This window comes from Hyla sarda, chromosome 3 (genome assembly GCF_029499605.1).
Source record: "Hyla sarda isolate aHylSar1 chromosome 3, aHylSar1.hap1, whole genome shotgun sequence".
NCBI lineage: Eukaryota > Metazoa > Chordata > Amphibia > Anura > Hylidae > Hyla > Hyla sarda.
This window is the reverse complement of record NC_079191.1, coordinates 15473998-15500733: the sequence shown is the minus strand read 5'-3', so window position 1 is coordinate 15500733 and position 26736 is coordinate 15473998. Positions and strand designations below refer to the sequence as shown.

Genomic DNA, 26736 nt, shown 5'->3' with positions numbered 1-26736 from the left:
GGGTATTGTTTGTACTCTTGACAGTTCCTAAAATGGACAGAGGTGTCAGCAGAGAGCACTGTGGTCAGACAGAAAAAGAGAAGAACTTCCTGTGGATCATAACAGTAGCTGATAAGTACTGTAAGAATTGAGATTTTTTAATAGAAGTAATTTACAAATCTGTTTAACTTTCTGGCACCAGTTGATTAGAGAAAAAATTGTTTTCCACCGGAGTACCCCTTTAAGTGAATAGCTAGTTCAGTAAACAGAGGATCAAACATTTACAGCCTCCATAAAGCACAGATGGCGGCTCAGGAATGTAGACTGTATAGCAATGTTAAAGTAATGTGCCACTTTGTATTAGTCCCTTTATTTAATGACCTTTGCAGCAATATAATCATTTACTACACTTTTGGCAGCGCTCCATCTAAAGAGCAACCGAGAGCCAAGGAAAGAATAGCGATTGTTTGATCTTTGATCGGTTTCAGCGGCTCCACCTCCCACCGCCCGTGTAAACACAAGCTGGAATAACAATCTTACAGCTTCATCGGGTTATGAACTGTGCTGGGATGGCTCCCCCCATTGTACAACCAGAAACAAAACTCATTCCTGTTTTTTTCAATGGCTGCCAAAGTGTAATCCTCTATCAGTAAGGTAGCCAAATATTGCATAAGCATATGTTTATCAAGATGTGGAAATATTCTACGTTCTCTACGTGAAGCATGAGCTCCTCACTGCTGCCCTCTATGCCACTGCGACACAAAGGATATTGCAAGGCAAAGAGCACTGCTGAGGATACCGTGTATAGGCTAAAGTGTGGCCCGAGTATGTGGTGTCAATTTAAAAGAACTTCAATAAAAATTTTGCATTGTGGCATTGAAAGCAAGGTTCAATTACCATATATATTCTTTTGGGAAGGAGAGCATGGGTCCGTTACCGTATATATGCTTAAGGAATGGGAAGCAAGGTTCCATTACCATATATATATATTCTTGTGGGAAGAAAAACATGGTTCCGTTACCATATATATGCTTTTGGCATGGAAAGCAAGGTTTCATTACCATATATATTCTTGTGGGAAGCAAAGCATGGTTCTTTTACCGTATATATATATATATATATATATATATATATATGCTTATGGCATGGGAAGCAAGGTTCCATTACCGTATATATTCTTGTGGGAAGGAAAGCATGGTTCCATTACTGGATATGCCCATGGCATAGGAAGCAAGGTTCTATTACTATATATATATATATATATATATATATATATATATATATATATATATTCTTGTGGGAGGGAAAGCATGACTCCATTACCATATATATGCCTGTGGCATGGGAAGCAAGGTTCTATTACCGTATATATTCTTGTGGGGAAGAAAGCATGGTTCGTTACTGTATACATGCTTATAGCATGGGAAGCAAGGTTCCATTACCATATATATTCTTGTGGGAAGGTAATCATAGTTTTGTTACCGTATATATGCTTGTGACATGGGAAGCAAGGTTCCATTACCGTATATATTCTTGTGGGAAGGAAAGCATGGTTTCGTTACCATATATATGCTTGTGGCATAGGAATCAAGGTTCCATCACTTTATATTTGCTTGTGGTATGGGAAGCAAGGTTCCATTACCATATATATGCTTGTGACATGGGAAACATGGCTCTGTTACTGTAGGTATGCTCCTAGGGTATTACTAAGTGACAAACAAGTAACACATGCTGCATGAATATACAGCAGGTGAAATAAGTATTAAACACGCTACCATTTTTCACACTAAATTTATTTTCAGAGGTGTATTGACATGAAATTTTCACCAGATGTTGGTAACAACTCAAATAATCCTTACATACAAAGAAATCAAAACAAATAAGATCAGAAATTAAGCTTATAATAAGTATTAAACACATGAAGAAGGGAGGTGCAAAAAAGGCATAGAAATCCAAGACAACAGCTGAAATCGATCAGGAATTAAAAAGCAATCCAGCTGTTTGTCAGTGAAAATTACTCAATTATCAGCTGGTTCAGTCTTAACTAATGGCTACAATAAGGTCTCATTGCAAAGATGTCACACAAGAGACATCTCATGATGGGTAAAAGCAAAGACCTGTCTCAAGATCTTCGCAACCTAATTGTTGTAAAACATTAATGGTGTTGGTGACAGGCGCATTTCTAAGGGACTGAATGTTCCAGTTAACACTTTTTGGGGCCATAATTCAGAAGTGGAAAGACAATTATTTTACCATAAATTTGCCCCAACCAGGTGCTCCTCAAGAGCAAGAAGAAGAATCAGAAGAATTGTCCAAGAGCCAAGGACACTTGTGGAGCGCTTCAAAAAGTCCTGCAATTAGCAGGTACAGTTGTTTCAAAGAAAGTGAGCATGGCCTGTATGCACGCTCACCACACAAGACTCCATTGCTGAATACAAAGTATGTTGAAGCTCATGTAAAGTTTGCTGAACAACATTTGGTAAAGCCGATGAAAAACTGGGAGAATATAGTGCGGTCAGATGAGGGAAGAGTGGAACTGTTTGGTGCCATAACACACACCATGTTTGGAGGAGAAATGACCCTGCGCATCACCCTAAAACACCCACAGTGAAGTTTGGAGGTGGGGACATCATGGTATCTAGTGGCTTTTCAGTAAATGGTTCTGGCAAACTTAACATCATTGAAGGAAGGGTGAATGGGAAATTTACTGAGAAATTCCTGATGAAAACCTGCTGATATCTACCAGGATGATGGAAATGAGACGAGGGCGGACATTTCAGCAACACAATGACCCCTAACACACAGCCAAAGAAACTCTCAGATGGTTTCAAAGAAAGAAAATAAAGCTGCTAGAATGGCCCGACCGATCACCTGACTTATATCCCATTGAAAATCTATGGAAAGAACTGAAGATCATGATTCATAGAAGAGGCCTATGGAACCTTCAGGATTTCAAGACTGTTTGTGTGGAAGAATGGCCAAAATCCCTCAAGAACAATGCATGCCACTAGTTTCTCCATACAGGAGGTGTCATGAAGCCGTCATTACCAACAAAGGCTTCTGTACAAAGTATTAAATTAATATCAGTAAGTGTTTTCAGTAATTATTATTAATTATTATTACACATATCTTAACTTCTGAGATTATTTATTTCGGTCTCTTTGTATGTATGAATTACTTGGTTTATTTTTTTACATCTGGGGAACATTTCATATCAATTGCTCCTTTGAAAATATATTAAGAAAATTGGTGACGTGTTTCAATACATATTTCAGCTGCTGTAGACATAAACTGTGTACATGTCAAACCGAAATATGAAGTAGGGCTATTAAACTCCTTACTGCTAGCTTTAGTTTAGGCTATTCTAATGGATGTGGATATTGAAATACAGAAGTAACCGCTATGGAAATCTACCATAGGATAAGTGAATAAATGCTGTTGGCATAATATGATGCTGTAACAGGACCAGTTTGCATTGTGGCCCCAAGAAGCACGGCCCCATGACTGTGTTTGATGCATTGGTTTCTGGATTTGAGTTTGACAACGGTATGACTACAAACAAGAGTATAACTAAAGGACTGAGTGTAGCAAATAGACAAATCAAGCAAAATCAGAGGTAAAGCTATTAAAGATTGTATCCATAAAGGATTTTATTCACATTATGTAACCTGCTAATGCTAACCACTCTGCTACTCAAATACAGAGGATGTGTGCATTGTAATAGAGATGGGGACCGCCATGGGTACCATATAGAGGCCAAGATTTCCTCCATGAAAGGAGTTTGTTTCATAGGATTCTGTAACCTGCATGACAGGTTAGCATAGTATAAAAGAAACATTGCTTTTATCTAATACAGAATCTAGGGGTTTGCTGATATATAGTGGGGCTGCTATGGGTATCATTTGTCAAATATAAAAGTAGAATTCTGTAACATACATGAACGGTTACTACTTTGGCCCAAGAAACCTAGCCCCGTGATTGTGTCTACTTCCTTGGCTCCTGGGTTTGTAATTGACAAGGGTATGACTATGATCCTTTTCTGACTGTAGTAATTTTCCTGAGCTCTTAAAGGAGTAGTCCGGTGGAATTTTTTTTTTTTAAATCAACTCATGCCAGAAAGTTATATAGTAAATTACTTCTTCTAGATTTGTAAATGACTTCTACTTAATCTTAATCCTTCCAGTACTTATCAGCTGCTGTATACTAAACAGGAAGTTCTTTTCTTTTTGAAGTTCTTTTCTGTCTGACCACAGTGCTCTCTGCTGACACCTCTGTCCATATCAGGGACTGTCCAGAGCAGGAGAGGTTTTCTATGGGAATTTGCTCCTACTCTGGACCGTTCCTGACATGGACAGAGGTTTCAGCAGAGAGCCATGTGGTTAGACAGAAAAGAAATTAAAAAAGAAAAGAAAAGACCTTCCTGCGGAAGTTGGCTTTCTAGGCCACGCCCCCTCCCATAGACTTACATCGTGGACGTGACATCACGGGCCTCCACCCCGCATCGCCAGTCATCCGGCAGGGAGCGAAGTTAGCTCCATGCACCGGAGGTCTAGGGTGCCGCAGCCGAGATCACGGTGGTCCCCTTTGGATAGGGGATAAGATGTCTAGGGGCGGAGTACACCTTTAAGGAAATGTTTATTGCTAACCATTGTGTCAATCTAATACAGGAGATAGGGATATTGTAAAATAGAGGGGGACTGCTATAGGAATTATTTGTGGGCAAATATGTTCTGCACAAATGTAGTCAGGTTAGTAGGATTGTGTTGCATAAAAGGCTAATAAAATGACATGGAAAACATGCGTACACAAGTCTGCTGTCTTTATTCCTGGGTTCAAAATTGGAAGACACATAAAATAAAATCTGTTCCATATTTACATAACTAAAATATATACATATCCATCCAAGTGGAGACTAGATCTATGGAGATGTTGTAAGCATTAATGATTTTATTTACATTAACTTATCCCTATCTATTGCATTATCTCTTACAAAGGATGTAGAAATATATATGAAGAGGGACCGCAAGGGGTACTATTTAAAGGCCTAAATGTTCTGTATATTTATACTAGTCATTTTAGTAGAATTCTGTGACACATAGGTAAGCATTATTATAATGATCTATCTAATATTGACAACGGTATGACTAAAATACAAATTGGGCACATATATACCAAACTGAAGTAGATATGATTGCAGATATAAAGCAGTGCTCTTAAGATATAATATCAATTTATTATTTTATTTAAGTATTTTTAACACACTGTAATGTTAACACTTATTGTGAACACATTGGGGTTTATTTACTAAGCGCGGAGTGTAGTTTTCTTTGTGGTTTTTGATTCCCGACAGGTATTTTCCCAAGGTATTTATTAATGTTTCCCTACATTTTGCACTTTTCCCTACGTTTTGACTTTTTTTTTTTTTTTTTTCTGTTGAAACCTTAGTAAATATGTAGTTTTTTTCCAAAACTGTTGGAGACACGTCCCTTTTGTCATGACCGCGTCCCTTTCCCCATGGCCATGCCCCTTTTTGGGTTTTCTTGTAAAATTTATGGTTTTCAAAAAAGAGTCGGGATCACGTTAGTAAATAAACCCCATTGTGATGTATTGTAAGAAACATGGGGACCACCATGGGTACCTTATAAGATTCTTAAACATCAATTAGGTACAAATCTGTGATGAAGCTACCATGATTCCAGGGTTCAAAGTTTTTATACTGTTTATGCATTTTTTCTTTTTTTTGGTACTCTACACTTTCAAAACATATGGAGGAAAATGTATTAAAACAGTTGAGCAGTTGCCCATAGCATCCATTTTAGGACACTTTTTTTTTACCCTTTTTTGACAATTTCATGTACTTTTTATAGTAGCATTTATAGTTCTATTATTTGAAAAAACTTTTGGACCAAACTCTGGATTTCCAGACATTGAGCCGTCATGCCCTGTTACCCAACCGACTAGCAGATAGGAACATTACACAAAATAAATAAAATGATCAGATTTGAGTTCTTTAGTATCATTTTAGCTGGCGCTGTCTTGTTCGTATGTAATTAAAACGGCAGTGGAGCAGGGAATCCGCTCAACCTGTGTGGATGATGGCGTGGGCCGTACCAGGGAGCGGAGTCAAAGGTGCCGCTGGTTTTCACCAGAGACCACCACAAAGCGGGACGGACTTGCTGCGGTAGGCAGCAACCAGGTCGCTACCCCTGATACGACTCGTCCACACAGGCTGCTGAGGTGTTATGTGGCACAGGTAGGATGAGGCAAGCTCGTAGTCAGGACAGGCAAGAGGTCAGGGCAGGCGGCACAGGAGCATGGTCAGGAACGAAGCTAGGTGGTCAAAGGGCAGGCGGCACCGGAGCAAGGCCAGGTCACAAAGCAAGAGGTCTGGAACACTGTAGAACACACAACTGAAACGCTTTCTCTAGGGCTTGTGAGCACAAAGATCCGGCAAGGACAGGAAGGAAGTGTGGGGTTAAATAAACACAGGACCAGACAAGCATCAATCAATGGTGTGCTGGCCCTTTAAATCTGAGGAAGCCGGCACGCACGCGCTCTAGGAGGCAGGGGCACACACACCGACAGCAGGGAACAGTGGAGGGGACAGAAATGCGGAGAGGAGAGTGAGAGCCCGACGTTCGCATGCGACGTGAACCGCGGCACAAGCAGCACGGGGGGGACGGAGCCGTAGCGCGCTCGCAGCCAGCACGTCTGGCTGCAGCGCTACTTGTGACAGTAATAAAGCATATTTACAGTAATAGGAACAATGGGGGACATTTATCAAGGTATTTTGAGCCTTTTTTTGCTTACTCTGGGTGCACAAAAAGTCGATTGTGCGCCTAAGCACTTCTTTGTGCGACTTTTGTGGGTAAGCAAAAAGTTACAAACAGCCTTACCTAAACAAATTTCAGTTTTCACTGAAAGTCGCACATAGGCAAAAAAAAAAAGCAAACCCGTTACAAAAATTTTAAAGTCTTATCCAGGTCTGGCCTGGAGTACAAAACTCTCGCAGGTGAGCAAATTTAAACAGTCACAAAAAAGTCTCACAAAAAGTCTCAGCTGCAACTTTTTTTGTTTTGTTTATGTGCTCCAAATTTATCAACCCCCTGTGATTGTAGGATTATGTAGCACATAAGCAAAACTAAAGCAAAAAAAAAATGCATTCAGAACTTGCTTACCAAAGCAAATAACAATAAATGTCCCCCAATAAGGATACTGGGTGTTTGTCAAAGGATCCAATACTTCAAAGGGATACTCCTGTCCTCCAGTGTTCTGAACATTTACTCACGCCCCCCTCCATTCATGTCTATGGGAGGGGGGGTGTCTGTCGGTCGTGATGTCACAAAGGGGCATGGCTGTGACATCACGACCTCTCCCGCAGGAATGCTGGGTGCTGCGGGACATCGCTGAGGGCCCCAGCAGCGGGACCTCCACCATCAGACATCTTATCCCCTATCCTTTGGATAGGGGATAAGATGTCTAGCAGCAGAGTACCCCTTTAAGGGCCCGTTAACACTCCAGAATGTCATCCCCCATTCACTTTAATAGGATTCTGCTGCGTAGTTCACACTACAGACATTTCGTAGTGGAAATTCAGATGTTGAATTCCGTTCCGCCTGAAGATTGAACCTATATATAAGCTTTACATGACTCTTTATTAATATGTCCTAATATTTTATTATATTTACATCTTTTTAGCTTTTTGTTCCGAAGAAGAACCACAGAGGTCAGGTGATCACCATGTTGGTCCCCATAGATGTCCCTTTGAAGACTTAATGTCGGATGTTGGTGACCCTTGTCCATGAACGTAGTCCATACAGTGAACAAAGAGAATTCAGGTAGTCAATGGGGATTCTTTGTCCATTTCTGTTTCCTCCTAAAAAAAAAAATAGAAACACAATGAATATATAATTATGTACACCCCAGGAGAAGCTGAATGTTCTTCCTAAAGCATTCGCACAATGTTTACCGATAGCAACAACCCAATAATTCCCGAAATATACAGCATCTGGAAAAAGTCAGTTTCACCTGGCGCTGCCCTAAAAAGTCTCTGATAATGTCCTGCTGGGCAAGTAAAGAGGTGGACATTGTCATGCTCGTTGGACTTACAGAAAATGGTCAGAAAAAGTGAAAATATCTAGTCAGTGGCAGTTGGATAGAAAATGCCTTGTTGATGTCAGATGAGAATGGTTCGGGATGACAGAAAGGCAACAGTAACTCAAATAACCACTGGTTACAACTAAGGTCTGCAGAATACCATCTCTGACCATACAACATGTCCAACCTTGAGGCAGATGGGCTACAGCAGCAGAAGACCACACCAGGGGCCACTTCTGTCAGCTAAAAAACAGGAAACTGGGGCTTCAATTAACACACGTAACCAAAACTGGACAACCATTCCAGCTGTGACATTCAGATGACAGGGTCAGAATTTGGTGAAAACAACATAAAGCATGGATCCATCCTGCCTTGTATGCGGTTCAGGCTGGTGGGGGTGTAATGGTGCGGGGGACATTTTCTGGGCACTTTAGACCCCTTAGTACCAATTGATCCTGGTATAAACACCACAACCTACCTGAGTATTGTTACTGACCATGTCCGTCCCTTTATGACCACAGTGGGCCCATCTTCTGATGATACTTCCAGCAGGATAATGTTACATGACATAATCTCCTACAGGACAATGAGGTCACATGACATCATCTCATACATGACAATGAGATCACATGACATCATCTCATACAGCAAAATGAGGTCACATGACTCCAATGGCCTCCACAGTCACCAGATCTCATCCAATAGATCACCGCTGGGATGTGGTGGAACCAGAGATTCTGTCTTGGTTATTATTACTCTAAAGACTGGAAAAAGAACGAGTATTGGCCATTATTTTTGACACTGGCATAAAAAACTGTCACAATTATTACTTTTAACACTGGCATAAGAACCGGTCTTGGTTATTACTTTTAACACATGCATAAGAACCAGTCATGTTATTACTTTTAACACTGGCATAAGAACCAGTCTTGGATATTATTTTTAACCCTGGCATAAGAACCAGTCATGTTATAATTTTTTTTTTTTCCAATTCAAAAAAAAGTTTTATTGAAAACGTTGCATGAACAGTACACAAAAGCAATGCAAAATTAACAGAGGCCAGTCCAGAGGCCAGTGGAGGCCTAAAGGGGCAATCAGCATAACAACTGGGTTATCATAATGAGGCAGCGCAACAAGCGCATTGTGCATATTACACATAGAAATGAGGAAAGCAGCGGGATCAAGGAGAGGAATAGCAAGACAAAATGAACCAGGTACCCGAGGGAACCTATAGTTATGGGCAAAGCTGTAGAGAGGAGCAAGCCAGAAGGAAGGGGTAGAAGCCAGATCACGCCACTTAGAACAGAAAAAAGTAACGAGAGACAACACAATAGGTAGGACTACACAAAAAAAAAGGGGTAACCAAAAGAAAAGCAAGAGAAAAAAAAAAAACACCAAAGAGAGGAAACAGGAGGAGACAGAGGTAAGGAACAAAAGGAGAGGCAAGACAACAAACAGGGGGGAGGTGAGAACCGACCGGACGCGCACGGCTAGTCACCTACGTATCAGGGGGCTTCCGTATCTCCCCATCTTAGGGTCCTATACCTGTCAGAGGAGCAGAACGACGACCAAGGGAGCCATACGGCTTCCACGCGGGCAGCGTCAGATGGGAGGGTAGTGAGCAACTCTTCCATACGCCGGGTTTGAGCGACCTCCGCGAACCATTCGTCAATGGTGGTGGGGTCCGGGGACTTCCACTTCCGAGGAATAACCGTTTTGGCTGCCTGTAGAAGGTGTCAGGCTAGGGAACGCTTGTAGCTCGACTGCGCCATCGGGAACATAAACAGCAGGACGGCTTCTGGGGTATGAGGGATAGAGACGCTTGTCACTTCAGAAATGACTTGAAGAACCGCGTTCCAGAAGGCGGCCAGTGCAGCGCAATCCCACCAGATATGCGTCACTGTACCCACTGCATTTCCACATCTCCAACACACCTCAGGAACTGAAGGGTACCAGCGATGAAGCATCGCCGGGACACGGTACCAACAAGATGAAATTTTGAAACAGGTTTCTTGGGCTTTGGTGGCAATCACTGCCTTATGAGTCAGAAAGAAACACCTGGACCATTCCTCAGAGGAGAACGTCTTACCCAACTCAGTTTCCCAGGCACGGCAATAAGCCGGGAGGGAGAGGGATCTGGGGGAGAGCAATAAGCCATAGAGAATGGAAATGTAGTTTCTAGGGTACGATGAGGCAGAGCAGAAGGCATTAAAAAGGCGTCAGTTCCCGATGCAGCGCAAAGTGAGCAGGGAGTGAGGAATGAAAATGGCGCAGTTGAAGATAGGCAAAGGGAGCTCGTCGGGAGGACGGCCTCTCTAATAGCAAGGTATCCAAGGATCTGAGCTGACGCGCAGCCAAGACATGGCAAAAGCGGAGGGGACTAGATAAGGAGGCACCGAAGAAAGCTCCCTCTGAGGAAGCTCCAGGGGGAACTCTGGGTGATCCGTTATCGGAAGGAGAGGGCCCCGACAATCAATTAAGCCACCTCCTGCCCTCACAGTGTGTAGGGAGGCAAGAGTGTGACGCGTGAAGTATGAGGTTGAGTAGGAGGTATGATGGGTCGGAGACCAAGTCCAGGGTAGGGTGGCCAGGGCTTTAGGACAAACATCTTGGGCCAAACTCACCCACAGCTTAGTATTGGAATTGCGCGTCCAGTCAAGGACACGGGCATGCACACAGGCAAGAAATATAAGCGACAGTCAGGTAAGCTCGCTCCTCCAGATAATTTGGGTCTGGAAAGCAGGAGACGGTTCAGGCGAGGCTGTGTTGATGACCAGACAAACAATCCAAAGCACTGCTGTAATAGGCGCCAAAAAGAGGAAGGGATCATGTTATTACTTTTAACACTGGCATAAGAACCAGACTTGGTCATTATCTTTAACACTGGCATAAGAACCAATATTTGTTATTATTTTTACACTGGCATAAGAACCAGTCTTTATTATTACTTTTAACACTGGCATAAGAACCAGTCTTGGTCATTATCTTTAACACTGGCATAAGAACCAGTCATATTATTACTTTTAACACTGGCATAAGAAACAGTCTTTGTAATTACTTTTAACACTGGCATAAGAACCAGTCTTGGTTATTACTTTTAACACTGGCATAAGAACCAGTCTTGGTTATTACTTTTAACACTGGCATAAGAACCAGTCTTGGTTATTACTTTTAGCACTGGCATAGGAACCAGTCTTGGTTATTACTTTTAGCACTGGCATAGGAACCAGTCTTGGTTATTACTTTTAACACTGGCATAAGAACCAGTCTTGAGCCCCCATATGTTGGCAGCTCCTGGAGGTGGCACAGGTTGGATTGCTCATGCACGTCTTTGCATTTCCTCCCGTCTATCTTCCCCATACAAAGCAATACACTCTATTGAGTTAAAACGTCTTACGAAAAATAAAAAGGAAATGATTCAGACCTATACAAACCACACAAAGAGATTTCTACACTTGATGCACGGTTACTTGTCGGAAATCTGACGTTATCCTGGCATGAGGTGTTGTGGGTATGTTGTAATTCTTCAAAAATTGCCTGCAAGAACTGTGTGCCCCTTTATAGTGCAATGTGATAGATGCTGAACTATGGTAATGCAGATTAATGGGAACCATCTACGTCATTGTTTCCCAGCCAGGGTGCCTCCAGCTGTTGCAAAATTACAACTCCCAGCATGCCCGGACAGCCGAAGGCTGTCCGTGCATGCTGGGAGTTTTAGTTTTGCAACAGCTGGAGTCACCCTGTTTTGGAAAGGTTTTTTTCCCCCCATTGTGGCAAGTGCTTGTTATTGCAGCTCGGTAATGGGAGTTGCAATACCAGGAGCCCCCACGAGGGCGCCATGCCCCGCCCTTCAGACATCTGGTCGTGCAGGTGCCAAAAATTGGATTCCCACCATTGAGCTATGCTAGAACTATGCTTCTTGGGCCATTCGGCCAAGTTCATTGCAAAATTTGGGGGTAATATTGCTAAAATTTTGCCAGTTCTGCTAAATGTTTTTTTTTATTTTTTTTAAGCATATGCACCCTTTCAGGGACAAAAAATGGGGGAAGGGGGCTCGACCTTGCATAGAGGGGGGCCTACTCTACTCACATGTGACTTTAGAGAAAACTTGCGACAGATGGTAGCTGGCGTATATTTTTGCAACGGGCGCAAGGTCAACCAAGGAGCTGCTGGATTTAGTAAGTGGTGTGCACCTCTTCAGTGGAGAGAAAATGGGCGGAGCTTGACTCCCGCAAGGCATTGCACAAAGTACATGACCCCCTATTTTTGTTAAAAGCATCTAATCACGGTACCCTAGCTGCTAAAACGTAACGTTTAATAGATGTACACCATAAAATATAAGTAAAAAGGATCAGGTCCAACAAAGCCTCCAGGAAGAATTCAATTAACCAAAAGGCGCATATCCCCACAATATGGCAAGTGTGCCCACTTAACAGTTATTCTAGTTATTCAGGTTGTTCAAAAGGGGCAGTTCCAAAAATGCCCAGTACCACAACAAAAGAAAATTTTGCAAGACCGTATAAAAATCACAGTACCAACGGGTTTCCCCCAGGAGGTGTCAGGTTCATCAGGGGACAAATTACTGGGAACAAAGCGATCATAACACACTACAGAGCACTGATAGAAAAGTGATGATAGCAAGCGATATGGCTCTTACTGAGACCCCAAGCCCTATTCCTCCAGCCCAGACATGGGGTCTCACTAAATGCTTTACTGTTCTTTTATTTTTATTTTTTAAAGAGACACTCTGGTTTTTTTTTGTCGATGTTATGCACACTTACCATCAATAGTCCTACAACACCACCTGTTTTATTCCAGCTCAGCTGCATCTATGCATTTTATTGCTGTAACTAGTATCATGTGATCACTCTTCATATTAGGGGGCATGGCCATGATGTCACGCCCCTCGTGACATCATGGTCCTGCACCCTAAATGCAATTATATGGGAGGGGGAGTGACACCGTCACGCCCCTTCCCGATGACTTGCATTGAGGGGGCCTTACCATGAGGTCACGGGGGGCATGGCCGAACCCTGCAGCGCGATTATAGCGTTCGGAACATGTAGCTCGGAACAACCCTGGCCAGTGGAGTACCCCTTTAAAGGGGTACTCCTCTGCTAGACATGTTATGCCCTATCGAAATGATAGAGGATAAGATGTCTGATCACAAGGGTCCCACTGCTGGGGCTCCCCTACGATCTCCGGTGTTCTAAACAAACGCCAGGTTCCTGCGGGAGAAGTCGTGATGTCATGACCATGCCCCCTCCATTCAGGTTTATGGGAGGGGGCGTGTCGATCAACACGCCCCTCCCATAGATATGAATGGAGGGGGCGTGGCCGTGACATCACGACTTCTCCCGCAGGAACCTGGCGTTTGGCTCTGGCTCCGGCTCCGGTACAAAATGTTCAGAAAGCTGAAGCACCGGAGTGCCCCTTTAAGGATGACGGATGGAAACCGGATGTATTTGAGCTGATTTGTGCAGTGCATCTGAATGCACTGAATACCACTTCAATAGATGATTCATTATATAAATACCACTGGGCACTACTGCATATAATACGTACAGTCCCAACCGTAACGCGTTTCGGTCTGGAGCCAATTGTCACATTACCTCAATGGTATATTGTTCAAATTCCCCTTCTATGTCGAATCGCTTGGCTGGAACCAGTGGTGGTGCATTCTGGGTAATATTCACAGTCTTGTCTCTGGGCGGCTGCGCGGATATAAAACTCCTCTTCTTGCAGTTGTTTAACATTGAATCTAGTTTTTCGGAAGGACTCTGGGATCTTGGTGTCTTCTCCTTATTAATAAAGGAAACAGTTTGACTATCGATCTTTATTTCCTCCACTAAAATAACTTTGTGTGAAGCCGACTGCTCCGAGTTTTGGGGTGGCGGCGTCTTCACCGACGGCTGTTTATGGATCACCGCGTATAAAGATTCATCAACAACCTGGGTCTTACTATCTCTATCCTTCTTGTTGGCTTCAGCACTAGGATACTCCAATATGGCCTCCTGGTATGATGGAGGATCTTTCATCTCGTCTGCGGATACATATAAAGGATTTCTCCGCTCTAGTGAAGAGGAGCCTGGCGCCATTGTCACGTCATGGTCATCTGTTTTTGCAAAGAAAGGATAGATGTCAGCAAAGGCATAGCTTAATCCCTTAAAGGGGTACTCCACTCCTAGACATCTTATCCCCTATCCCCATTCTAGCAGAGGGGGGGGGGGGGGTTGTCCGGCTACTTGGAACCACCCCCCCGCGATCTCTGGGCCGGTACAGTAGCAAGCTTGGGGCTTCCTTGTTTATGACGTCACGCCATGCCCCCTCCATTCAGGCTATGGGAGGGGGCGTGTTGGCTAGTACATAACAGTCTCACCTCCTCCCATAGACATGAATGGAGGGGGCGTGACTGCTGTGGTCGCTCGTCAGCGAAGCTCCATGCACTGGATGACTGGGGTGCCGTGCCGGAGATTACTTGTGGGGCTAAATAAAAAAAACAACAACACCATTTTCAGTAGGGATGCACGGAAAGGGAAATTTTGGGCCACAACCGAAAATTTAGGCTGTGCTTGGCCAAAAACCAAAACCGAAAATGCATTGCTCCGCACACTTGTTTTAAATATAGTTTTTATATAACTTTTTAAATTTTTTCGTATATGGGGATGTATGAGGGCTTATTTTTTGCACCATGATCTGTAGTTTTTATTGGTACCATTCTAGTTATGGTGTTTTTTAAAAATACTTTTAATAATTTTTTTCTGATAAAAATCCATATTTTTGGACTTAGATTTAGTTATTTATATTTACGCCATTCACCGTCGGGGTCATTAAGATAATGGTTTTATTTACTTTTTTTCCCTTTTAACTAGAAAAGAGGGGAATTTTATTTTTTTATTGGGGGACGGGCTTATTTACTTTTAATAAAATTTCTTTCCTTTTTTTTATTTATTTATTTATTTTTTTAACACTTTTATAATCCCCAGATTGCAGATACAGATCAGTGCTATGCATATGCATAGCACTGATCTGTGCTATCTGTGATCTACTTCTCTGGTCTGCTCAATTGCAGACCAGAGAATAAGACCCCCATGATGGCAGCAGGAGGCAGGTGAGGGGACCTCCTGCTGCCATTTTAACTGATCTTAACCCTGTGGCTGAGCCGTGGGCGATCAGATCAGCCACCGGAACTGCCACAGATACCGTGATCAATAATGATCACGGCATCTGAGGGGTTAATGGCAAACATCAGCGCTGATGTCCACCATTGCCGGCGGGTCCCTGGTTGCTGAAAGCAGCCGGGACACACGGCTATGATGTGAGCACAGCTCCTGCACTCACGTCATAGCCGCGGCGGGACTCAGGGCATACAGGCGCGTTCTGGTGCGCTAAGTCCTTGTACGCCCTGTGTCGTTTAGGCTACGCCCCCCGAAATTTTCGGCACAAAAATGCATCAGCCAAAAATGCCGAAAGGGGCATTTTTGGCCGATAATTTTCGGCGGACGAAATTTCGGTGCATCCCTACTTTTCAGTAAAAATGACACCTTATCTTTATTCTGTAGTCCATATGGTTCCAAGGATATCCAAATTATAGGTTTTATTTTACTACTTTTTAAAAATTATAACTTTTTGTTCTAAAATTTGTATGATTTCAAATTGTCCTGTTCTGACCCCTATAACTTTTTTAGTTTTCCGTATACGGGGATGTAGGAGGGCTAGTATTTTGTGCTGTGATCTGTAGTTTTTATTGGTACCATTGATAAAGGAAATCTGTCACCAAATCTCCCCCCCCCTGCACTAACCAGAGTTACTGGCTGGTAGTGCGGGGGACACTGATCAATATGATGTCTACCATGCCTGGATCCACCCCGCCGTTCACCCCTTATCTTCATTATTCCAGATATGCAAATCATCTTCTAAATGGCACGGGCAGGGTTACTGCCTTCATCTGGCACTGTGACGTCGCCACTGCTTGGCCTATGCATATTCATGCCCTCCCTCCGTATCTCCCTCTCCTTCCCGCTCTGTAGGTGACTCCACTGCGCATGTGCCGGCTTCCTGTGTACACCCAGAATCGGCCTCAGCGCAATGGAGACACATACAGAGCGGGGAGGAGTGGGAGATACGGAGGGAGGGCATGAATGTGCATAAGCCGGGCGGTGCTGCGGGCCGAACGGCGGTAATGTCACAGTGCCAGATGAAGGCAGTAACCCCGCCCATGCTTGTTAGAAGATGATTTACATATCTGGAATAATGAAGATAATGGGCGAACGACGCGGCGGATCTGAGCATGGTAGGCATCATATTGATCAGCGTCCCCCGCACTACCAGCCAGCACCTCTGGATAGTGCCGGGAGCGGTGGGGGGTAGGGGAGGTTGGGCGGTTCGGGGGGGGGGGGGGGGGCTTGAGTTGGTAACAGTTTTCCTTCAAGATGGGACTTTTTGATCACTATTTATAAAAAATGTTATGGTATATGAAGTGATCAAAAATGTGCAATTTTGGACTTTGGTATTTTTTTACGTGTACGCCATTGACCATGGGGTTTAATTAACTTTATATTTTAATAGTTCTGACATTTTTGCACACGGAGATACCACTAATGTTTATCTTGTTTCCATTATTTAGATTAAATAGACAAGTGAGATCGGCACTACTCAGGCTGTAAACGTGGGACTAGTGGAAAAAGGATAACTGGTTGGGCTGCTTCTGTGAAACCTTGGTGGTGCTCTGACTGAACATTAAGCAGTAATCTTGTAACAGTAGAACGAGAAAGAAGTCGGCGACTCACCGGAGCTGATTTTCAAGCAGTTTCTTCTTTATTAGTACTCACATACATGGGAAGAGAAAGACGTACAGGGGGTACAGCTGTCTGGCAAGACGAAGCATGTGAAACATGTGAAACGGTCCCGTTGCCAGACAGCTGTACCCCCTGTACGTCTTTCTCTCCCCATGTATGTGAGTACTAATAAAGAAGAAACTGCTTGAAAATCAGCTCCGGTGAGTCGCCGACTTCTTTCTCGTTCTACTGTTACAAGATTATTTAGATTAAAGTGATTCAAATTTTCATTAGGGAAGGGGTTAATTCGTTTTATTTTACAATTTTTTAGTCTCCATAGGAGACTATTACATGTGATCTTTTGATTGCATGCACTGTTCAATGCTGCTCCATATCGGTGCTCCATTGCTTCATCCTGCCATGGCTGACTGGAGCATAGAGGCAGCGATCGGGTGGCAAGGAGGTATTTGTCCTCCCGCCATCCTCTCAGCTCATTGGGACATCACGATTTCACCGCGGCTGACCTGATTAGACCGCTAAGCTGGCCGGGAGTAGTCTTTTTTACATTTCAGTCACCACAATCAACTTTTAATCAAAACTGGTATCTAATGGGTTAATGTCGGGCATTGGCCAGATCGGCGATGTTCGGCATTAGCCACTAGCCCCGGCTGTTGACAGCAGTAGGGACCAATCAGAATGCTCGCTCATCTGCTGAGTGTGATTCATAGTTCAGATCCCCCACGATCTCTGGCCCAGCACCTCAGTAATCCACTTTTATGGAGCGAATTCTGTTCTCTGCTGGATTACCAGTGACCACAGCCCCCTCCATATATCACCCATAGATATTAATGAAGGGGTTGTCACGACCATTGGCACCCAAAGCCTAGCACAGCCAGCCTTCTGAACATAAATGTTCAGAACCCCAGGTGCCAGGCCGGAGATCACGAGGGTCCCAACAGCCGGACCCCCCCCATTATCAGACATCTTTTGCTCTATACTTTGGATAGGGGATACGATGTCTAGGGGTGGAGTATCCCTTTGTGCTCTGTACCCCTAATAACCATGCCCTAGATATGTTCCATGATGGCAGTTTTGTACCTTGCCCATAGGATCTCTACACCTAGCTAAGAAATTTGTATGAAAAAAAAAAAAAAGGAGGTGACCAGTGATGCAGAGACCTTAAGGGCTTGCTGGGACTTGTAGTAGGACTGGACAATTGAATGCAGACCACGCTGACTTGACAGATGACAGGCACTGACTTGACTTGACTCATAAAGCTGTGACTTTATCTTACTTGACTTGATGGTGGCTGCAGGACTGGACTTTGAGGTCTCCAACACTCTGGACACACACACTAGACAAGACTGCACTGGACCTCAGCAGAAGAGCAGAGCTCAAATAGAGAGTGTTATGGGCAGCGCTCCAGCCTTTTATCCCGGTCGTGAGCGCCCCCTCTCTCCTGGCTTCTGCAATCCCGGGACTCGAGGTGCGGGATGTACCTGTACGCGTGTCCCGGGCATTGCTATGGGTAACGCTCTGGCCGTTCAGTCTGGCCATGAGCGCACTCCTTCCTACAGTTGCCGTGGCTCCGGGACTCGCTCTGCGGGACGCGCCCTCATGCAAGTCTCAGGCATCTCCTTATCCTGTTCTGTCCCCTGCCTTTCTCCTCATGCAAATCACCGGTGCACATACCCTCTCCTTAGGGCGCGCGCACCGGCGCTACTAGATTTAAAGGGCCTGTACGCCCTTAATCTGCTGCTGGGCGGACCTTATTTTAGTCCGGCACCTCCCTATTATGGTGCCGTATCTTTGTGCATTGTGCCAAGAGAAAGCGTTTCCTAGTGTGTGCCTAATTTGTGTTCCTGACCTCCTGCTTGTGACCTGACCTTTGCTCCATTGCCAACACCCTCCTGACCTTTAGCCTGTGACCCGACAATGCTACCTTGCTGCCTGCCCTTCTGACCATTGCTTCGTCCTGACTACGATTTTTCCTCCGTGCCAAGTTACATCTGGGCAACCTGTGTGGACGGATCGTGCCAGGGGTAGCGACCTGGGTGCCGCCTGCCGCAGCAAGACCTTCCCGCTTTGCGGCAGACTATGGTAAAAAAACAGCGGCACCTTAGACACCGCTCCCTGGTACGGTTCAGACATAGTTCTCACAGGTCAGTGGATCCACTACCCTGCCGTTTACTGTAAGATCTGGCCCAGGTTCCTCTGCCGAGTGTTGCCAAGCTCTCTACTATTGTGGCATGGCAGTCTGCACAGATTGAACAGCAAGCGCAGCAGATATCTCAGCTTTCTGCACTTGTGCAGCAGCTCCTAGCTACACAACAGCCTCAACCCTCGCTGGCTGAACCATCCGCGACTCCTGCTCCTGTTGCTATAGCTGATTCCAAGATTCGTCTATCTCTACCTTCTAAATATGACAGAGACCCAAAGTTGTCCAGTGGCTTCGTAACTCAGTGTTCTATGCACCTTGAACTTCAAGCGGACCAGTTTCCTACTGAGAATGCCAAAGTGGCCTTTAGCATCAGTCTTCTTTCCGGGAAAGCTTTGGCCTGGGCTACTCCCCTGTGGGACTAGTAACCTCTGGACTTTCCTTGCTGAATTCTGAAATGTATTTGAGGAACCGGCTCAGGCTTCTTTGGCGGAGACTGACCTACTGAATCTCACTCAAGGAGATTCTTCTGTGGGAGAATACGTAGTACAGTTCCGCATCTTGGCCTTTGAACTGGCCTGGAACAATGAGGCTTTGTGTGCTACTTTTAAAAAGGGCCTCTCAAGTAGGATCAAGGATGCTTTGGTGGCTCGAGATCTTCCATCCTCCCTTACAGATCTCATCAATTTAGCTACACGAATGTACGGTTCTTGGAGAGACAGGAGGAGCTACACCGAGAGAGAGAACCCCTCCGGTCAAGGTGCTACCCCCGTTTGGCCCCTGTGTTTCAATGTCCTCCTCTACCGTCTCCTACTCCTCCAGCAGAGAAGCCCATGCAGGTGGACCGCATCAGCCGTCGATGCAATGAGAACTTGTACCTTTATTGTGCCAGTCCTGAACACTTTCTTAAAAAGTGTACTCTTCGTCCACAGTGTCCGGGAAACGCTCGCACCTAGGGCACGTAGGAGAAGCATCCCTGGGTGTGAATAGTACCACTCCATGATTGACCATGCCTGTTCAAATTCATACTCCTACGAAGTCTTCGTTCTTCCCCTCTGCCTTCCCGGACTCCGGTTCCACAGGAAACTTTATTGACGTAACCCTGGTCCAGAAGCATAATTTACCTGTGTCTTGGATAGTCAAGCCCCTGTATATTTCTTCTGTTAATGGAGAGAACCTGAAGGGTACAGTCCTTTACCGCACTGAACCTCTCATCATGCAAGTGGGAGTGTTGCATAAAGAGGATATACAGTTCTTAATGCTTGCTCATTGTCCTCGTTGGGGAACCTTTTGTCAAGGGCACTGTCTGGAGTCCTTTCTGCCTAAGTCTGATCCTTCGCCTCTCATTAAGTCGAGCATTCCTTTCCCTTATCGAGACTTTGCTTACGTATTCTGCGAGAAACAAGCAAAGACTCTTCCTCCACATCGCCCATATGATTCTCCCATTGATCTTCAACCTGGCACTACACCTCCCAGGGGAAGAATTTACCCGCTGTCTGTACCTGAAACACCAGCTATGGAAAAATATATTCAAGATAACCTTCAAAAAGGTTTTATCCAGAAATCCTCCTCTCCTGCTGGGGCAAGATTCTTCTTTGTTGGAAAGATGGATGGTTCTCTCCATACTTGCATTGACTATTGGGGACTTAATAAAATCACAATAAAAAAACGCTACCCTTTGCTCTTGATTTCAGAACTCTTTGATCGTCCATGTGGAGCCAGAATCTTCACTAAATTAGATCTGCGGGTGGCATAAAATTTAATTCGCATTCGAGAAGGCGATGAATGGAAAACAGCTTTTAACACCCGTGATGGCCATTTTGAGTACCTTGTCATGCCTTTCGGACTCTGCAATGCCCCCAAAGTTTTCCAAGAATTTGTAAATGACATCTTTCGTGATCTATTGTATACCTGTGTGGTAGTTTATCTAGACGATATCTTTATTTTCTTTCCCAATTTAAAGCTTCATCACCTTTATCATCTGTTTGCCAAGTTGGAGAAATGCCTCTTTGATAGAACCAGTCTTCCTTTTCTGGGTTAGGGTGGGTTCACACTACGTTTTGTCCCATACGGGAGCGCATACGGCAGGGGGGAGCTAAAAGCTCGCGCTCCCGTATGTCACCGTATGCGCTCCCGTATGTCATTCATTTCAATGAGCCGACCGGAGTGAAACGTTCGGTCCGGTCGGCTCATTTTTGTGCCGTATGCGCTTTTACAACCGGACCTAAAACCGTGGTTGACCACAGTTTTAGGTCCGGTTGTAAAAGCACATACGGTGCAAAAATGAGCCGACCGTACCGAACGTTTCACTCCGGTCGGCTCATTGAAATGAATGACATACGGGAGCGCATACGGTGACATACGGGAGCGCGAGCTATTTAGCTCCCCCCTGCTGTATGCGCTCCCGTATGGGACAAAACGTAGTGTGAACCCAGCCTTACATTGTCTCCCATCAGTGACTACAGATGGATCCAGCCAAGCTTTCTGCCATTTTGGACTGGCCTCTTCCTTCTGGTTTATGGGCTATTCAACATTTTTTGGGGTTTGCCAACTACTCCTGTCAATTCATTCCCCATTTTTTTTCCTTGGTTACCCCAATTGTAGCCCTTACCAAGAAGAACAACAACATCCAAAATTGGTCTCCTGAGGCTGAAGAAGCTTTTTCTCTGTTTAAATCTGCCTTCGCTTCAGCACCTCTTCCCTCAAGACCTGATCCAGAAAAAACATTCTTTTTGGAGGTTGACGCATCTTCTGTTGGAGCTGGCGCAGTTTTGCCTCAGAAGTCCCCCAAGGGCAAAAATATTTACTAATGTTTTTTTTCTCCAACATCTTTTCTCCTGTGGAGAGAAACTATTCTATTGGCGATTGGGAACTCCTCGCCATTAAACTTGCCTTAGAAGAATGGTGCCATCTTTTAAAGGGTCTACTAATCTTGTCAGCATTTTTACAGATCACAAAAACTTTTTATATCTACAATCTGCTCAATGACTGAACCCCCGTCAAGCAAGATGGTTGCTCTTCTTCTCTCGATTCAACTTCATAATTCAATTTCGTCCTGCCGAAAAAAATGTTAAAGCCGATGCACTTTCTTGTTCTTCCGATATTGTTGGTCAGGATATTACTCCTCGTCACATCATCCCTCCTGAGTGTCTGATTACTGCGGCTCCAGCTTCTCTTCTTCAAGTCCCACCAGGGAAAACATTTGTGCCCCCTCGTCTCAGACGTCGTGTCCTCAGTTGGGGACATTCCTCGCTGCTGGTTGGTTACTCTGGGATCAAGAAGTCTTTGCAGTTAATCTCTTGACACTACTGGTGGCCACATCTCAAACAAGATGTCAGTGATTACGTCAGTTCTTGTACTACTTGTGCTCGTGACAAGACTCCGCGGTAGAAACCTGCTGGACTCTTACAGCCCTTGCCAATTCCGGATACCCCGTGGACTCATATTGCCAGGGATTTCATCACCGATCTGCCTCCCTCCTGTAACAATACCGTTATCTGGGTGGTCATTGATCGGTTTTCCAAGATGGCACATTTTATTCCTTTGCCCGGACTTCCTTCTGCTCCTCAGTTGGCCAAACATTTTCTTCAACAAATCTTCTGCCTACATGGTCTTCCTTTCCACATTGTCTCGGATCACAGGGTACAATTTGTTTCCAAATTCTGGCGTGCCTGTTACGCCGAGCGCTCCGGGTCCCCGCTCCTCCCCGGAGCGCTCGCAACATCCTCGCTACTGCAGCGCCCCGGTCAGATCTACTGACCGGGTGCGCTGCGATACCGCCCCCAGCCGGGATGCGATTCGCGATGCGGGTGGCGCCCGCTCGCGATGCGCACCCCGGCTCCCGTACCTGACTCGCTCTCCGTCGGTCCTGTCCCGGCGCGCACGGCCCCGCTCCCTAGGGCGCGCGCGCGCCGGGTCTCTGCGATTTAAAGGGCCACTGCGCCGCTGATTGGCGCAGTGGGTCTAATCAGTGTGTTCACCTGTGCACTCCCTATGTATACCTCACTTCCCCTGCACTCCCTCGCCGGATCTTGTTGCCATCGTGCCAGGGAAAGCGTTCCCTTGTGTGTTCCTAGCCTGTGTTCCAGACCTCCTGCCGTTGCCCCTGACTACGATCCTTGCTGCCTGCCCCGACCTTCTGCTACGTCCGACCTTGCTCTTGTCTACTCCCTTGTACCGCGCCTATCTTCAGCAGTCAGAGAGGTTGAGCCGTTGCTAGTGGATACAACCTGGTTACTACCGCCGCTGCAAGACCATCCCGCTTTGCGGCGGGCTCTGGTGAAAACCAGTAGTAACTTAGAACCGGTCCACTAGCACGGTCCACGCCAATCCCTCTCTGGCACAGAGGATCCACCTCCTGCCAGCCGAATCGTGACAGTGCCCTTTGTTCTTGTTTAAAAATTTATCTGGACTTTTCTTCTGCCTACCACCCACAATCCAACGGCAAGTGGAGTGAGTAAACCAAATTCTAGAAGGCTACCTGCAACCTTTTGTTTCGGCTCAGCAAGACAATTGGGTTGATCTTCTGTCTTGGGTTTTCTTATAAACACAGAGATTCTGAGTCCACGAAAACTTCTCCCCTTTTTGTTGTCTATGGATTTCATCCTCGTCCACCTCTTCCTCTACCTGACTCCTCTGGATTGCCGGCCGTAGATGCTCTTATTAGAAATTTTGCGTCCAACTGGCAAGTGACTGGGCGCTCATTGCTTTCTGCTTCCTCCCAAATGAAGTCTCAAGCAGACAAGAGGAGAAGGCCTCCTCCATCTTTTTCTCCTAGAGACAGGGTCTGGCTCTCCTCTAAGTATATGCGCTTCAAAATTCCCAGTTACAAGTTGGGTCCTAGTTACCTGGGTCCATTTGTGGTTCTTCAAAAGATCAATTATGTCTCTTACAAATTACATCTGCCCTCCTCCCTTCGCATTCCAAATTCTTTCCATGTTTCCCTGCTCAAGCCTCTGGTCATTAATCGGTTTTCTCAAAAGGTCGTTGCTCCCACTCCTGTCTCTGGTTCTTCGGACGTTTACAAGGTGAAAGAAATTCTAGCTATGAAAACTATAAGGGGGAAATGTTATTTTCTTGTCGACTGGAAAGGGTTTGGTCCAGAAGAAAGGTCTTGGGAACCTGAGTAGAATATTTTTAATTGCAGCCTGGTTCAAGTTTATCTAAGACCCAAAAAGAGGGGGAGACCCAAGTATTATCGAAATATCTCCCGCCGTTTGGAAGTTATGCAGCAACATTATGGGCAGAGCTCTGGCCTTTTATCCCGGCTGTGAGGGCCCCCTCTCTCTCGGCTTCTGCAACCCCGGGACTCACGGTGTGGATGTGCCTGCATGCGAGTCACGGGCATCTCCTTAGCCTGATCCGTCCCCGGCCTCTCTCCTCATGCGCATTGCCGGCGCGCGCATCCCCTCTCCTTAGGGCGTGCCCGCAGGCGCTGCTAGATTTAAGGGCCAGTACGTCCTTAATTGGTCTGCTGCTGGGCGGACCTTATTTTAGTCCGGCACCTCTATTATGGTGCCGGATCTTCATGCATTTTGCCGAGAGAAAGCGTTTCCTAGTGTGTGCCTAATTTGTGTTCCTGACCTTCTTTTGTGACCTGACCTTTGCTCCATTGCCGCCAGCCTCCTGACCTTTTGCCTGTGACCCGACTAGGCTACCTTGCTGCCTGCCCTTCTGACCAGTGCTTCGTCCTGACTACGATTTTCCCTCTGTGCCAAGTTACATCTGGGAAACCTGTGTGGACGGATCATGCCAGGGGTAGCGACCTGGGTGCCGTCTGCCGCAGCAAGACCATCCCACTTTACAGGCATAGTTCAGACATAGTTCTCACATGTCAGCGGATCCACTACCCTGCCATTTACAGAGAGAAGCTAGCTCCACCCAGGGCTTATATGGGGGAGACTAGCAGGGAGCCCATAGTTCACTCTTGGGATCACCTGGTCACTGGTACCTCCTGGGTAACAACCGCATGACATTTCACATGGTATAACTCTTAAAGCAACATTACATTTTTACATGTTAAACATATTTACTATGGGCAAACAAGTGCAAGGGGCCTTGAGGACACTGAAGGAGGCTGCCTGACAGGACAGCAGGAGCACGGGGTAACACCTCCAGTACTGGGCTACCACACAGTATTTAAAGGTGCCATAATAACACTTACTGCTCGGTGCTGCCCTCATCTCTTTCACACTGTCATAGAGAGGATCATCCAAGGCCTCTGCAGGTGGAGGGGCCTGTAGGTTCTCTGGGGGAGGTGGGAGGACTCTGCGCAATAGATCGACAGATGTGTTACCAGACTCGCTCATTACAGACCCCCGGACCGCGCTGGTCTTCAGTGACGTAGTCTTATTATTTTCTTTTGAGTTTACTTCAGTGCCTTAAAGAGAAAGAAGAGGCCTCCATTAGTCAACACATTCACATCTAACACAATGGTGGAGATTTACTATCTGAGCTGTTCTGGACGGACATGGAGTATTCTGCACAATTTTTAGTGTCCGTTAGATGGCCAGAATTTACTATGAATGATACGTAATAATTCTAACTAATAGTAAAGTGTGACTTCTCGTTGCTGTTTGGTGGACAAAACTGTGCACATGGTTTGCATGCTACACTTTTTTTGGGACCAAACTTCTGACTCAGATGGTTTTTTTTCGTTTGACATTTTTTTACTCCCTAGTGCCATTTTTAGGCCCAGGGTTTTCCAAAAACACAGCATGCTGAGGGTATGATGTTTTTTTCTGGAAACTTCATGTGGTGAGGGTGTGATGAGGGCAGATGTTATTACCCCAGAAGAAGATGGCATTAACCCGTGGTGTTCGTGACGCCAGGGTGTGGTTTACTCTCTACACCACGCGAAGGTATACCGCTGGTTCTTGGGCTAGGCACAGGGGCAAATAATGACTCTGACACTAAGTTACAGAACAAGGGCAGCTTTACTGAGTTAGACTGGTGTAACAGTCTTAAGAGCTTAGCCAAGCCCAAGGAGGTGACCAGTGACTTCAGAGACCACAGGGCTTGCTGGGACTTGTAGTGGACTTGGACAATTTGCTGCAGGCCCATGCTGACTTGACACAGATTAATCTTGACTGACTTGACAGACTTCACCCCGTATGTAGCTTACTAGGTTTTGACGTTCACCTGTGGGGTAATGGACTTGTGGATGCATGGCTGCGGGGTAGGCTTTGGCCTCCTCAGGTCACCAGACACTCTCTCTGGACTTGACCTCACTACACTCTGTATAGAAGACCTAAAGAGAAGAGACTGAACTAGCTCCACCCAGGGCTTATATGGGGGAGACTCTGGAGGGGTCCCATAGGTCACCCTATAGTCACATGGTCACTGATACATTCCTTGGTTACAACACATAGCAACAATGCTTAAAGGTACATAACAATTTATATATATATATATATATATATATATATATATATATATATATACACACACACACACACACACACACACACACATTATATTGGCTAACATAGGCACTTATTAACTGTTTAGGGAACATGGATGCAAGGGGGGCCCAGGGGGTCACTGGCATAGAGTCCACCTGACAGGGCAGCTAGGGTACAGGGGTGAAACTCCTGTACTGGGCCACCACATTCAGGTCCCTCAGGATTCATTCCCAGGAGCATATTTCTTTTCAAACTCATAGCATGTTTCCCGCTGAAAGTTTGGAATCTCCCCTATTTAAAATCCGTTGCAGACCCTATTAAC

At 45.3% G+C, this 26736-nt stretch overlaps 1 protein-coding gene across 2 annotated transcripts in view; it reads right to left on the bottom strand.

Moving 5' to 3' along the window:
- Nucleotides 1-4803: 4803 nt before the first annotated feature.
- Nucleotides 4804-26736, bottom strand: part of LOC130361152 (uncharacterized) — a 71164-nt gene continuing 49231 nt past the window's right edge. For both annotated transcript variants that reach the window (XM_056563802.1, XM_056563803.1), the window contains exons 4-6: nucleotides 25175-25390; nucleotides 13689-14191; nucleotides 4804-7855 (exon numbers count right to left, since the gene is read on the bottom strand). In XM_056563802.1, coding sequence (XP_056419777.1) covers nucleotides 7814-7855; nucleotides 13689-14191; nucleotides 25175-25390 — 761 coding nt within the window. In that variant the 3' untranslated portion in view covers nucleotides 4804-7813. The remainder of the gene's footprint in view (nucleotides 7856-13688; nucleotides 14192-25174; nucleotides 25391-26736) is intronic.